The sequence below is a fragment of the Carassius gibelio genome, chromosome B6, assembly GCF_023724105.1.
Source record: "Carassius gibelio isolate Cgi1373 ecotype wild population from Czech Republic chromosome B6, carGib1.2-hapl.c, whole genome shotgun sequence".
NCBI lineage: Eukaryota > Metazoa > Chordata > Actinopteri > Cypriniformes > Cyprinidae > Carassius > Carassius gibelio.
The window spans coordinates 17,901,009-17,916,667 of NC_068401.1; the positions used below are offsets into that span (position 1 = coordinate 17,901,009).

General features: G+C 36.1%; 1 protein-coding gene across 4 annotated transcripts in view; it reads left to right on the forward strand.

Annotated features, from left to right (window-relative positions):
- LOC127959284 (rhomboid-related protein 3-like) overlaps positions 1–7,358 on the forward strand; it is a 76,862-nt gene extending 69,504 nt beyond the window's left edge. For all 4 annotated transcript variants that reach the window (XM_052558354.1, XM_052558355.1, XM_052558356.1 and 1 more), the window contains 3 exons: positions 930–1,030; positions 4,439–4,499; positions 5,149–7,358. In XM_052558354.1, the coding sequence (XP_052414314.1) occupies positions 930–1,030; positions 4,439–4,499; positions 5,149–5,420 (434 nt within the window). In that variant the 3' untranslated portion in view covers positions 5,421–7,358. The remainder of the gene's footprint in view (positions 1–929; positions 1,031–4,438; positions 4,500–5,148) is intronic.
- The last annotated feature ends 8,301 nt before the right edge of the window (positions 7,359–15,659 follow it).

Consider the following 15,659-nt stretch of genomic DNA (forward strand, 5'->3'; position numbering starts at 1 on the left):
TCAAAAATCTTTGTGATTTACATAGCCAGAGGACTTTCCTGGTCTTATCTTTTGCCCTAAACTGAGTGGAATTTGAGAGAAAATGTATTGTATTTAAACCTTCTGCTTTTACAACGAGAAAATACTGAACCAAGCTGAGTGTAAAGAGTGCTATTGATATCTTTATTCTCACATTTCATCCCCCTCCCAAATTTATTTATTTTTTAATTGAAAAAATAAACCGATTGTTTCTGCCCGATCAAAAATTATTGGTAAATTTTCTTTTTTTAGTGAATTATACTTTTAATATCTGATGGTTCTTCTGCACATTTGCTATCCTTCATTATATCCTATTATATCCTATTATGGATATCCTATTAGAGCATTAAAATGTTGTAGAGATACAGTATATGCATTGCATCTACAGAAACATGAAAAAGCCAGTTAAAAATGAAATAACCCCATGAGGTGTCACTAAGTCACATCCCTCTACTATTTCACATTCATCAACAGTGGTGTTCAGGTCTGATCACAATGTGTGTATTCACTTGTGTGAATGTGGATGTACATAATTACATCTTTACAAGCCATTGCCATTCTCTGCCTAGAGAGACTTGATATAGTAATTAGAGGTTGCATGTTGGTTTTTATATCCACATAAAGACATTACACTTTTTACACTTGTTCACTTGATATTGTTTTTTTGTACTATCCAAATAACATGATCAAAATGAGTGCCTAATTTTCTAAGAAGATCTTAGGCAGAATTCTCATGAACTCAGTGCTCACTGATACTCTTGCCATTTGCCAACTTTTAAATCTCATTTGCCGTCATTAGTTCAAATATTATTATTTTTTAATTACTTTTTTTAAAAGAAAGTGAATATATTGGTGATGCCTGAACATAAGTTGTTGTCATCGTGACTTTTGTCTGCATTGCCTTCCTGCAGGTTCATTGGCAGTGTCAGTGACAGACATGACAGCACCTGTTGTCGGTTCATCAGGCGGAGTCTACGCTCTGGTCTCCGCCCACCTTGCCAATGTTGTCATGGTAATCAAGAAATTTCTATATTTTCTATTATAGCAGTTTGAGCTGTTGTGAAAATGTTTTGCTCCAAAAAAAATGATTATTGTTCAGTTTTTGATAATGCTAAGAGATATCAAATATGCCATTAATCACAGTGGTGATACTAAGTGGTACTGTATGTTTAGTATATAGACTTCAGTCTTAACTCAGCTCCCGTTTAAAATCTCCTTTGAAAAATATCAGGATGCCCTTGACTCAGACTGTCAAGATAAATGATGAGTGTGAAGTTCAGCCTGATGTCTCTTGTCACTAAAAATTACTCAAACTCAAGCAGTTAACCCTCTCTGTTGTGTATGTGCGTGATTCACATTCCATCTCTATTTCAGATACAGTTTATCAAGTAGCTGAAAGATTATAAGGTTCACCTTTTAGTCATGCATATGATATTAAGCACATTTACATGCAAACCAGTAAACTGTTAACTCACAAATACCCACTTATTTAAATAACCAGATTTCCCCATCTACATGCACATCAGTAACCAGGGCCTGTTTCATAAAACAAGTTTACCAAATAAGCCAGCCTTTTTTCAGTTAGTCTGACATATTATGAACCACATAAACTGACAAGTCAAGTCAAGTCAAGTTACCTTTATTTATATAGCGCTTTAAACAAAATACATTGCGTCAAAGCAACTAAACAACATTCATTTGGAAAACAGTGTGTCAATAATGCAAAATGACAGTTAAAGGCATTTCATCATTGAATTCAGTGATGTCATCTCTGTTCATTCTCTGTTCTGGTCTGGATACGTACTGAATCCGGGTGACTGCAGTGACCCTCTGATCTGGATACAGACTGGAACTGGTGGCTACGGTGACCTCAGAATAAGAGAGAAACAGACTAATGTTAGTGTAGATGCTTCTTCTAATGATGTAGCAAGTACATCGGATGTTATGGAAAGTGTTCCCGGTTCTGGTTTACCTAATTAATGCAGCCTAAAAATCCTTTAACGGATTTGGATATTAAAAGCATATTAGTATGTTATGTGTAAACCAGGTTAAAGAGATGGGTCTTTAATCTAGATTTAAACTGCAAAAGTGTGTCTGCCTCCCGAACAATGTTAGGTAGGTTATTCCAGAGTTTAGGCGCCAAAAAGAAAAGGGTCTGCCGCCAGCAGTTGATTTTGATATATGAGTTTTGAGAACGCAGCATGTTCTATGTTAATACATGCAGAGTTTTTAGGTCCTTTAATTAAAACCTCTGGGTTTTTTTTCAGAATTTAGCAGTAAGAAATTATTCGTCATCCAGTTTTTTATATCGACTATGCATTCCATTAGTTTTTCAAATTGGTGTGTTTAACCAGGCCACGAAGAAATATAGAGCTGAGTATCATCAGCATAACAGTGAAAGCTAACACCATGTTTCCTGATGATATCTCCCAAGGGTAACATATAAAGCATGAAGAGTAGCAGCCCTAGTACTGAGCCTTGAGGTATTCCATACTGCACTTGTGATCGATATGATACATCTCCATTCAGTGCTACGAATTGATGGCGGTCATATAAGTACAATTTAATCCATGCTAATGCACTTCCATTAATGCCAAAAAAAAGTGTTCAAGTCTGCAAAAGAAAGTTGTGGTCAATAGCAGCACTAAGGTCCAATAGAACTAATAGAGAGATACAACCACGATCAGATGATAAGAGCAGGTCATTTGTAACTCTAAGGAGAGCAGTCTCAGTAATATGATACGGTCTAAATCCTGACTGGAAATCCTCACAGATACCATTTTTCTATAATTGTGAGGATACTACCTTTTCTAGTATCTTGGGAGATTCGAGATCAGTATATAATTAACTAGTTCTTTGGGGTCAAGTTGTGTTTTTTTTTTATGACAGGCTTAATAACAGTCAGTTTGAAGGTTTTGGGGACATTCTAATGACAATGAGGAATTAATAAAAGTCAGAAGAGGATCTATGACTTCTGGAAGCACCTCTTTTAGGAGCTTAGATGGTATAGGGTCTAACATACATGTTGTTGGTTTAGATGATTTAACAAGTTTATAAAATTCTTTCTCTCCTATAGTAGAGAATGAGTGGAACTGTTCAATAGTGAAAAAAAAGGTGACAAGAAGTCAGACTGACTGAAATAAACCTGGCTTATTTGATAAACTTGTTTTATAAAGCCCCCAGACATTGCAAGTAAGCTGCATTTAGATTACTTAATTAAGAAATCTTAGTTAAAAAGTTCCCTGCAGGGACTTCAAAATGCAATCATTTGTGTATCTGACTTAGAGTATTCCATACATTGTCAGTTGAGATGTTAAATAAAGCTTCTCAACGTGTCTTTATCCTCTCATGGTGTTATAAATGCAGGCCTATATTTCCTTCTTTACAACATTCTCTGTATAGATGCACTTAAATCTGCACTAATGATGTGTTCCTGACACTTATCACACATGTGCACTTTAATAAGCCGACAGAAAGCTTTTTATTGTGTTTACATGCCACGCGAAATCGGGGTAAGATGCAAAAAACTACCCGTGTTGACCAGTTTATGCTTACCCCATTTATAAAAGAAAACAGGTCATGTTTGCGTTTTCAGCTTATTAAGCATAATCGGCTTAAGAACGCGCATGTAAACACACAGGTTGTGTTTGTTTTGATCTCTGCATTAAGACTTTATTCTTTTTATAGAATGTTCATTTCTTGATGCTGTTTTCTTCAGTGGTAATAAAATAACAGATTCCCCGGAAACATATTTTGTTTTGCATTATCTCAGTCAATACAGAATCAACTTATAGACAATTATTGTATTGTATTATTATATAAAATGTATATTTTGAAGCTCTTCCTCCTTTTTGACCAATCAAAGACGTATGTGCTATTTCCTGAAGCTTTGACCTTCTCTCTGAATGAATGGAGGTGTTTTGTACTGCATAATGACCTGGCCAGAGTCATTAAATATTAACACCGGGACTGTCCACAGTCTCTCAAGTCAGATCATGAACCCTCCTGTACTTGCTCAGCATTTCAGATAGAACCTTTAGTGTCAGCACTGGTACATGGTATGGACTCAGATTGCACCCAGACTGTCTACAACAAAAACTGAACTCACATTAGGTCAAATCTAATCTGATTTATTATGTATAATACATGCAAAACTGCAAGACTAACCTTGAATTAGCTGATGAATCACAGGTGTTAATTCTGCTACCTTTGCCAGCTGTGATAGTCACAGGATCACTGAAAATGCCAGAACAAATATACATCTCAGTCTGAAGCAACCTTGATAAAATGTTGTACCAAAACCAATTCCCTGGAACAACACCAGAGGAGTAGAAGAACAAATACTTAATTTTTTTCTCTCTTAACTACAAATTTTCTTGTAATTTCTCCTAATTTAATGTTTTTCTTCCTCTGTTTACAGAACTGGTCAGGAATGAAGTGTCAGTTCAAGCTCTTTCGCATGGCAATGGCTCTGGTGTGCAGTATGTTATCTGTTTTTATGTTATTCATGCTAAAATAGTATTTAGTTTGTGAGACTATAAGTCTGTGCTTGAAATATTAAATGATCATGATATTCTAGGGGATTGACAATATATTTTTACCATTTTTGTTATCAGCTGATTTTAGAGATTTAAGCTTTTTTGGGGGGATATTTATTTTTGTATTCTCATTTTCTTAATCTTTAAAAAATAATAGATATGATGTTGTAAATGTCACTAGAACAAACCCAAAACCATTATAATATGCCAGTTCTTCCAGAACTAGTAGGAAACGTACAGAACTGTTCTAATCAATGAAAGTCCATTAAGTAATGTTTTTCCCCACAATTGATTTGCACATAACATAAGTTGGTTCACAAGATAAGATGATGAGCTGAATGCTACTCACTTTATCTTCACTTATATACAATTATAGTTACCAAATACCTGCAAAATTTCCTACAATGACATGGATAACATTTGCATCCAATGTCAGTATAAGTCTAAGAAACATCCAAATATAAATAAAAGCAAAACATAAAAAATGACTTTGTCCACTTAAGTTTTTTGCATATAAGATTAGCTGTCTTTTTAAATGAAACTTGTCATAAACTGTATATATAAACCCTTACATTACTTTCTGTATCTACAGTGAGTGTGGAGTTCGGTCGTGCCGTCTGGCTTCGATTCTATCCCCCAGCATTCCCACCATGCCCTAATCCCAGCTTTGTGGCCCATCTGGGGGGGGTGGCAGTGGGCCTCACTCTTGGTGTTGTGGTTCTTCAGAACTATGAACAGCGTTTGCAGGAACAGTCCTTGTTCTGGATCTTCTTCAGTGTCTACACACTCTTTATCCTCTGTGGAATCTTCTGGAACATTTTTGCTTACAGTCTCTTGGATGTCAAGTTACCCCCACCTCCATGAAGGCCGGAGTGTGTGTGCGAAATGACAGGCAACAGCATTTAACAGCTGTAAAGGTCATAAATGAGAAACAAATGCTAAGTACCTTACTGCAGCCCTCCTGCAAGTTTGCAGTTTGTGTTAGTGCCTAAACCATGCCAAGTCATCAAAGCAGCTAAAACAGCAGATTCTGGTTTTTAAGCAATGTTGAATGTAAATTTGCAGGAGAAGCTCAATGGTTGATGCTTTTTACAGCTACATACTTTGTGCCAGCCAGCCAGTGATAGCACAAGTATTCATTTAAAAATAAAACTAGGGTTTAGTAGCTACTGCTGGCTTGTCAGTTTTTCAAGGTGCCAGGTAAAATCATTTGAAATCATTTCATTCCTTTAAAGCACAGAATCCGAGGTTGCATGAGCAAAGAGAAATATCAGTATTTGATGAGGACATTTTAGTAAGTGTTCAATATTTTTATTAATATCTAAATATAAGTACATAAGGTAGTGTGAGAGCACTATTACAGCTCATTGTGTGTGAAGGACCTTTAAAAGATATTTAAGAGTAACTGAAGTAGCAAGGAAACAGCTAGATTAACTTCTCTCTATCTGTGTTATTTACTGATAAATGTTTCAATGTTAAAAGGTCAGTTTAAAATAACTGCAATCCCTTACCATACTCAGTGGCAGTCTGTGACAGGATTTCCCACTTTTAAAATGTAAATTAATATTAATCTAATTATTAAAGGATTATAGTATATTTTATTTCTGATAATCATATTCCCATACAACAGGAGATTTTTCTCTTATATATAGATTATTATAACTTGATAATAAGATATAATCATTCTGATTTGAGTTTGGACTTTAATTTGTTTGTTTGAAAGTTTGTAACCTGTGGCTTTAAGCACAGCCTTCATGGCATACTAAAATAATACAGAAAGTTAATTAACTTGAAATTGTTACCCCATTTATGGCAAAGTAAAATTAATATTTTTTTTCTCAATTTTTCTCAGCTACATTGAATTATCTGAATATTCATTCCGTTAATTTACTAATCATTTACACTGAGACACTGGTATTTGTTTAGTCCAAAAAAATTCTTAATATTTTTGTTTCTTTCAAGAAATGTGATTTGCAGTACCACAAATTGCACACTTGATTAGATTTATTGAATCATATCTGTTTGTATATTTTAGTCATGTGTTAGTGGAATGGACAGCATGACCGGGGAATCATCACAACTCAATTTCAAAACATTGATCAACTGAATAATAACACACACACACAAAAAGGAATTTACTACTATACGTGCAACAAATAACTAAATTGATCTGTTCTGCTGTAGAATATATAATATGTATTGCAGTAGTTTTTGAATGAATTGTGAATGTGTGACATCTACTGTATCTCAAATACTGTAAGTGGTCTATATGAAGTTAATCTTTATTGGTGCTGTAGTTTTGGACCGGTTGCTGTCTGTGCCTCTGGGAACTGGTTAGCTCCTCTCAGTTCTGTCCACATTGAATGACACGTTCTGTGTCATTCTTTACAGCAAAACTGATCCTGGTACAGCTTTGTGTGTACTCTCGAGAATCTTCTGCCTGTAGTGTGTGTGTGTGTGTGTGTGTGAGTGAGTTGCCATTGATTCTCAAACTAACAGGAAAAGAGGAAACTCAAAATAAAATCCTCAACTTGACAACAGAAAATTACTGAATCCCAGTTTGGATCTGCTTTAACAGTGTGTTTAAGCTACTTCTGAAGTGCCAGTATACTTTTTGTTTGCATTGTGCTTACTTTACTGTATCAAAATGTAATGCTGAGATGTAAGTTACCTGGGATTGTGTGTAAAGGGCTATGGCACTGGAAATAATGAGTTTCACCAGGCATATTTTAACATGCACCTATTTTGTAGATTTGATATGTAAATATAGAGTGCATTAAAAGTCTGTGATTGGAAATGGCATTTTCTGTGCTTTCATTGTGTGCGTCAAAGCAACTGAACAACATTCATTAGGAAAACAGTGTGTCAATAATGCAAAATGGCAGTTAAAGGCAGTTCATCATTGAATTCAGTGATGTCATCTCTGTTCAGGTAAATAGTGTCTGTCCATTTAATTGCAATCAAGTCAACAATATCGCTGTAGATGAAGTGACCCCAACTAAGCAAGCCAGAGGCGACAGTGGCAAGGAACCGTAACTCCATCGGTGACAGAATGGAGAAAAAAACCTTGGGAGAAACCAGGCTCAGTTGGGGGGGGCAGTTCTCCTCTGACCAGATGAAACAAGCAGTTCAATTCCAGGCTGCAGCAAAGTCAGATTGTGCAGAAGAATCATCTTTTTTTTTGAGGTCTTGTCCTGGTGGTCATCTGAGACAAGGTCTTTACAGGGGATCTGTATCTGGGCCTCTATTTGTCCTGGTCTCGGCTGTCTTTCAGGGCAGTAGAGGTCCTTTCTAGGTGCTGATCCACCATCTGGTCTGGATACGTACTGGATCCGGGTGACTGCAGTGATCCTCTGATCTGGACACAGACTGGGTCTGGTGGCTACGGTGACCTCAGAATAAGAGAGAAACAGACTAATATTAGCGTAGATGCCATTCTTCTAATGATGTAGCAAGTACATCGGGTGGTATGGGAAGTGTTTCCGGTTCCGGTTTACCTAATTAATGCAGCCTAAAAATCCTTTAATGGATTTGGATATTAAAAGCATATTAGTATGTTATGTGTAAGCCAGGTTAAAGAGATGGGTCTTTAATCTAGATTTAAACTGCAAGAGTGTGTCTGCTTCCCGAACAATGTTAGGTAGGTTATTCCAGAGTTTAGGCGCCAAATAGGAAAAGGATCTGCCACCCGCAGTTGATTTTGATATTCTAGGTATTATCAAATTGCCTGAGTTTTGAGAACGTAGCCGACGTAGAGGATTATAATGTAAAAGGAGCTCATTCAAATACTGAGGTGCAAAACCATTCAGGGCTTTATAAGTAATAAGCAATATTTTAAAATCTATACGATGTTTGATAGGGAGCCAGTGCAGTGTTGACAAGACCGGGCTAATATGCTCATACTTCCTGGTTCTAGTAAGAACTATTGCTGCTGCATTTTGGACTAGCTGTAGTTTGTTTACTAAGCGTGCAGAACAACCACCCAATAAAGCATTACAATAATCTAACCTTGAAGTCATAAATGCATGGATTAACATTTCTGCATTTGACATTGAGAGCATAGGCCGTAAATTAGATATATTTTTGAGATGGAAAAATGCAGTTTTACAAATGCTAAAAACGTGGCTTTCTAAGGAAAGATTGAGATCAAATAGAACACCAAGGTTCCTAACTGATGACGAAGAATTGACAGAGCAACCATCAAGTCTTGTTTAGAGTTTTTAGGTCCTATAATTAACACCTCTGTTTATTTCTGAATTTAGCAGTAAGAAATAACTCATCATCCAGTTTTTTATATCGACTATGCATTCCATTACTTTTTCAAATTGGTGTGTTTCACTGGGCCGCGAAGAAATATAGAGCTGAGAATCATCAGCATAACAGTGAAAGCTAACACCATAGCTTGTGTTAAACCTGCTTAAATTTTTTTATCTTTTTGCCAAATTTGGGTCAGATAATCTTAAAACCATTTGTCAAAAGTTCACTTTTGATACAGAACTATTTACATTGATAACACTGAGCACTTAGAACACCTAAGTATTTTGATATTTAGGAAATTAACCAAGTGGTTTAGAAAAAAAAAAAATATATATATATATATAAAATCAAACAAATCAATATCTTTAAATACAGTACACCAATATCAAAATCCAGTGAATATGTCAGCCAGCGGTAGAACTTGTTTGCCTGATATCATCCCACACATCACATGAATCTATGCTTTTAAAGTTGTAATTCTAACTAGTGGATGTATAACAGGATGTGACAGCATTAATATATAAAAAAATTCTAGTTTTACAAACAAAATAGGACTCTTTTTCTTTTTTTACATAAATTGTGTGTCAGTTCATAGTTTTTACGTCCATGCTCATACATTTTATAGTATTTTACTGTACAATTACATATTAAACAGTGTTAAATTTATTCACCATATATGGTAACAATACTTAATTCAGTCTCAGGGCTAACACACACATTCATATTTACATCTATTGTCAATTTTGTAGTATATATGTATGTCATTAGATTTTTGGGGACACCAAAGTATATGGAGGAAAGCCACATCAACACAAGGGAGAACATGCAACCCCACACAGAAAGTCATCCTGGCTCAGACACCAACTTTAATATTCTCAGTCTTAGTGAACTGTACTGTCATCATAATAATTTTAGTAATGTTAGTCTACAATTAAATATTGAAATCAAGGCTATCTCTGTATGCTCATATTCCTGTGTCAAATTCTGCAGAATTCGTTCTGTTTTGTTTGAGTCTCTGTCAGTGCTCATTAAAGCTAACACTCTATGAGTCACTTGTTTGTCATGCTGCTCCTTAAAGGTGAAGTGTTTAAGATTTCAATGCATTCTCTTAACCCAGTTTATTGTTCATTGACTCCTATGCCATTAATGAGTTTATCTCACCCTTAAAATTGTGAACACTGATCCTCTGAGGTAAAACCATTTAGAGTGGTTTGCTCCTTCCAGCTCAACCATGAGAGCTTTTGGGCTACTGTAGCAGGCAGAGCCAGAGGGTGCTTAGCTGGTGTGGGACCATGGTTCCTGTATTAAATGTCAAAAGAAATTCAGATTTGGTTACAGAAGAGTAAGGCAAAATACACCAAACAAGCATGATTCCAAGATAAAATAGTAAATTATTGTAAATATAATAATAATCATAAGGCTGTGATGAATGTTTGAGGCATTTGCAAATGTTATATGAAGTTTAAAGTTTAAATATAGTTAATTTTATTGTTTCTTAATTTTCTAATATATGATGATTTGAATATTCACAGTGTCCCTATGAAGTGTGTAGATGTCATTGTCAAATTTCCTAGCCAAGTTAGAGGTTGTTCAAATGTATATAAAAAAAAGAATCACTGTGTGAGCAAAACTATTTTATTTTCTCCTCACTAGCTTTCACAAGATGTACTTTAAAGCCTATTTCGTAGAAGGGTTAAGAACTGCAGTAAACCATGACACACCGTCACACTGACTATATAATCGAATGACTCCATTGCTCTTGTGACACTTTCTTGTTACTGCATGTCCAATCCATCTCTGACTATATGAGAAATCGTGGAGTGTGAGTCTGTTTCATTTAATCAACTATTTTCAAAGAGGCAAATTATGAACAACTGGTAGCTTTGTAATATGGACTAAAGCCAAAGGCATGATTCGTACTGTGCTTAGAGGATTAAAGTACTCAGATGTTTGTACACAACATAAATTCATGTAACTTTGAGTCCTAGCAGATGGAGGTAAAGTTTGTATGAAATAACTTTTCAAAACTGAAAGTAATTAAGACATTCTGTAAAAGATGCCATTCTGTGACACCACAGGAGAGGGAGTTTATGTTCAAAACCTGAATATAATGTGTGCTATGGGAGCTGAACTGTATATTAAAAATCCTGAGAACATTTAACATGAAGTAGGAACCTTTGTTCACTTCTTCTCCTGAAGAGGAATATATTATTATGTATAATCCTTGTAGGGCGATGTCCTTCTGCCTGTTTCACAACAGGAAAAAAAAACACTTTTAAACATCTGCTAAAATGTGTGAAGGATTTAAGGATTCTCAAATGCAAACTATGTATTACATCAAAAGAGAAATCATGCTTTTATGTTGTATTTTTCCTTGTTTTACATTTATAAACATTTTTTCATATGTTTACATTATAATTTATAATCATTAGCCAGTCATGTAATTTGGTCATTTTTATCATTTATGATTCGTATCATTTATATAATTGTTATTATTTGACCATAGATTTAATCATTGATGCTTTTTATGTTTTACATTTCTTATTATTTTCCTTGCTTATGCATTTTCATTGTTGTTTCATCTTGCTCAGACAAGGTCAAAGCATTGAAATATACACAACTAAAATTATTCTAACTTTTTCTTATCATCATTACGTCGTCTCCTGCTCCTGCTTCTCTGGCTTTAATCAGTCAACTCTTGGCTTGAAGACTGAATGGAGTCTTAAGAGAACTATATGGAACCTAAACAGTGGACTGTAAGGACTTCTAAATGGAACCAAGATTACATTGTGATTCAGTTAAATCCTTATTCATTTATGGACCATTCATTTACATGAGCCATAGGATTCAAGCCATCTGGAGGCGACACAAAGAATTTCTCTTACTGCAACCCAAGCGAAAACGTTTTTGTCGGAGGAGATCAAGCAAATGCAAAGAGAATGTTTCAGAATGTTGCTCAGCGTGTAGTTCCAAAAAAGCTTCATCTGGCATCCCTTGTTTCCTATCGAATACAGTTCATTTGGCAAGAGGATTTGAATAAAAGAGCTTCTCTCCTGGATAAGTTGAGTTAATGTCTGCAACAATATCTGAAACACCAAGACAGTGCAAGACAAAGTACTTTACTTTATTCACCTCAGTCTGTGCTGCTTCCAGACTGGGCCTTCAGCATCTGTTGCAAATAATTCTATGCTCTAACCTTCCTTAAATCCCACTGGTATAAATGAATGCTTGACTCAGCAACTAATTGATCAAACATTGATATTTTCAATCTGTCATCATAAAATAAACCCAAGTCTTTATCCCAATAACCAGCAGGGATGGATCTGAGCGTAGCTTAATTAAATGCATTGAAATGAAACCAAAACCCTGGAATATACAAAATATGGTGACCCATACTCAGAATTTGTGCTCTGCATTTAATCCATCCAAAGTGCACACACACAGCTGTGAACTCACACACACCATGAACACACACCCGGAGCAGTGGACAGCCATTTATGCTGTGGCGCCTGGGGCGCAGTTGGGGGTCTGGTGCCTTGCTCAAGGGCACCTCAAAGAGAGTGTTGTACATTCATTCCCCCCACAATTCCTGGCAGCCCGACATTCAAATTCGCAACCTTTTGGATTACGAGTCTGAATCTCTAACCATTTAATATTTCCTTTTATGAAACATCATGTTTTGTGCAATTATTGTAACAATTTAAGAATCAATCATTCAAACAAACAAACAAACAATATAGCCTATAATATAGCCGAGGTCAGTGGCCCCTTGGCTTGATATTTTTGGCAGAACTCGGCCCCTGAAGAAAACTAATTGAGGAACCCTGACTTATATGATCTCTTTACGCATTGTGTTGCATATTACGCTATGTAAACATAAAATCATGTTTACGTTTGTGATCAGAGAAACAACAAACAACAAGCACTACTTTACACTGCTCAAAATTCGCATTTGAATCATCAGTGGCAAATTATTTAAATATGTAAATGAAACGTACTTACAGACTGTGAGTCAGAAGTGCCAGACTGTCCTTGCAAAGATGGAACTGCCCCACTTTATAGAAACAGACTATGTAGGCTACTCTCACAGGAAACAGTTCTCATCCTCCACAAAATGTGCTGCACATATCTGAATATTTGGGTTGAACTATTCCAGAACAATGGTGAACTACTGATTTCTAGTTGTGTCCTTTTTTGGAAGGCCAAACAAAGTGGCTTCGCTTTCACAATGAAACACACAGCATCTCCACAACATTTGCCGGCGGCAACAGCAAAAATAAAAGTTACGCCCTCTTTCTTTGCGTGAACATTTGGGCAACGTTATGCAAATCTTTCCACATTGTGACATAGACATGTGGGGGCGTGTTAGAACAAGCCATTTTAGGTACAAGTGGTTGACTCTTAACTTTTATAAAGAATATCTCTTTGGATTTGAGATTTTAGTCTTTGCAGCTTTACAGATCTTCTTTATCTACCAAGAGCTTCAAAGAGAAAGGAAAAATTTAAATCACATCATATGACCCCTTTAATATCTTTGGAGATATTACTAACATACCACTGAAGTACAATAACATTTCAAAAGCATCAAATGGATGAGGAGTCTTACCTCACACTTTATCACACTGAAAAGCTGGTCATCCTCACAGTTAAACATCCACATCTGTACTAAAATCTCAGCTTTCAAAATTTACATGGGGAGGACTGCTATGTTTGTTGCCCTCATGCGGTGGTAATGTGAATTGCATAATATGTGAAGGCAAAAGATTAGATTTGTGGCAAATTTGTGAAAATAGACTGAAACCTTTCAAGAAACAAACAATTATAAACTGAGAAATGATAAAAGCATTCTGAAACTTCTATAAACCCTAAGGTGCTCTTGTCAACTTCTGCACTAAGATAGAAATTGGCAATTCAACATTTCAATCAAATATCACAATCAAAAGATCTCTGTTATGCAGAATTTCTAAATAACAAATGTGGTAAACAAAGGTGTTGTTTTGCTTTCAAGAATTTCATGCAAATACTCAGTTATAGGTCTCTCATTTGATGTTTTGACCATGACAAAAACCTTACTCTGAAGCATAATTTTACTGTAGGTCGACTGTCCATTTAAAAGAAAGGCACATAAGAATGGAAAGTTATTTTGCAACTCTGTAACAAAAGATGTATATACGTGTTTTATCTTAACACTTATATTTTGCTGAGGCTTTACATCACAATGATAACAAACGTTTCACCCTAAGCTTGATCATGACATTGCTGTAGTCCTTGTAATGAACTAAGTATCCTTTTCAAAATCATGGAGCTTTACAAACCTTCTGAATCCCTATATAAGGATTTGAACATATATGTTGTGCCAGGAGCTACCTATCAGATTATGCTACCAACACTGTATTTAATACTGTAAGGGTAGGTGTACACATTAATGAAACCTCATACCTTATTTATATCATGCTTGAAGCAAAATCAAATAGGAAGCATTTTGTTTTGAGACAAATGTTTTAAAGTGCAATTGCTGATTGTTTTTATTAGTGTTTAATAGTTGAATTATTTTGTTAAATTATTAAATATTTAAGATAATTATTTTGAGGATCCATAGCTCTCAAATTGATAGTTAATAGATAGTTAATAGTTATTAGATAGATAATTGCAATTTCTAGCCCAAAAACCTGCCCACTTAAAATAAAAATAAAAAAAGCCAAATTTTTAATTGTCAAAATTTGATCGAATGTCACTCAAGGTTGATAGAGCCTACTTAAAGGATCACTCCACTTTTTTTTTCTTTTTCTTTTTTAGTAGGCTTGTTTTCCAATTCCCCTAGAGTTAAACAGTTGAGTTTTACTGTTTCCAAATCAATTTAGTCGATCTCCAGGTAGCATAGATCACTGAATCTGATTAGACCGTTAGCATCTCACACAAAAATGACCAAAGAGTTTCGATATTTTTCCTATTTAAAACTTGACTCTTCTGTGGTTACACTGTGTACTAAGACCGATGGAAAATTTAAAGCTGCGATTTTCTATGTCGATATGGTTAGGAACTATACTCTCATTCTAGCGTAAAAGGAACCTTGCTGCCACAATTATATTATGCAGTGCCATAAAACATCTTGGTTACGTATGTAACCATGGTTCCCTGAATAGGGAACGAGATGCTGCGGTGACGTCACCTGCTATGGGAACACCTTCGGTGTGACGAATGTCTGAAGCCCTATACCATCCCGCCAATCCTATTGGCCAAATAGCGCTTGGCACCACCCTACGCATGCGTACGCATCGTATACCTGGGTGCCGCCATTTCGCTCAGATTTCATGACTGAAGAAGAAGAATGCTATCAAGGTACGGCATGGCCAGGACCGCAGCATCTTGTTCCCTATTCAGGGAACCATAGTTACATACGTAACCGAGATGTTTCCTTTCATAGGTCACTTCGATGCTGCGGTGACGTCATCTGCTATGGGAACGCTATACCATAACGCCTGACGTACCTGATAGCTGGGATCCAAGGAAGCATCCGCTCAAGTGGAGAGAACCCGGGAGCCAGGAGCCATCCTCGCATACGGACTCTAAGACTTGATAAAAGTGCTCGGTGGAAACCATCCTTCCGCAGCACAGATATCATCCATAGAAGATCCACTAAGAAAAGCTCGAGAAGAAGCCACTGCTCTCGTGGAATTAGCTTTAACTCCTAAGGGCGAAGCGAGTCCGCGCGCCTCATAGGCTCAAGATATTGCCTCCACCAGCCATTGGGACATGCGCTTTTTTGTAACCGCATGGCCTTAACTCTTATGTCCAAACAGACAAACAGCTGGTCAGACTCACGCCATGGGGCTGTACAATCCACAT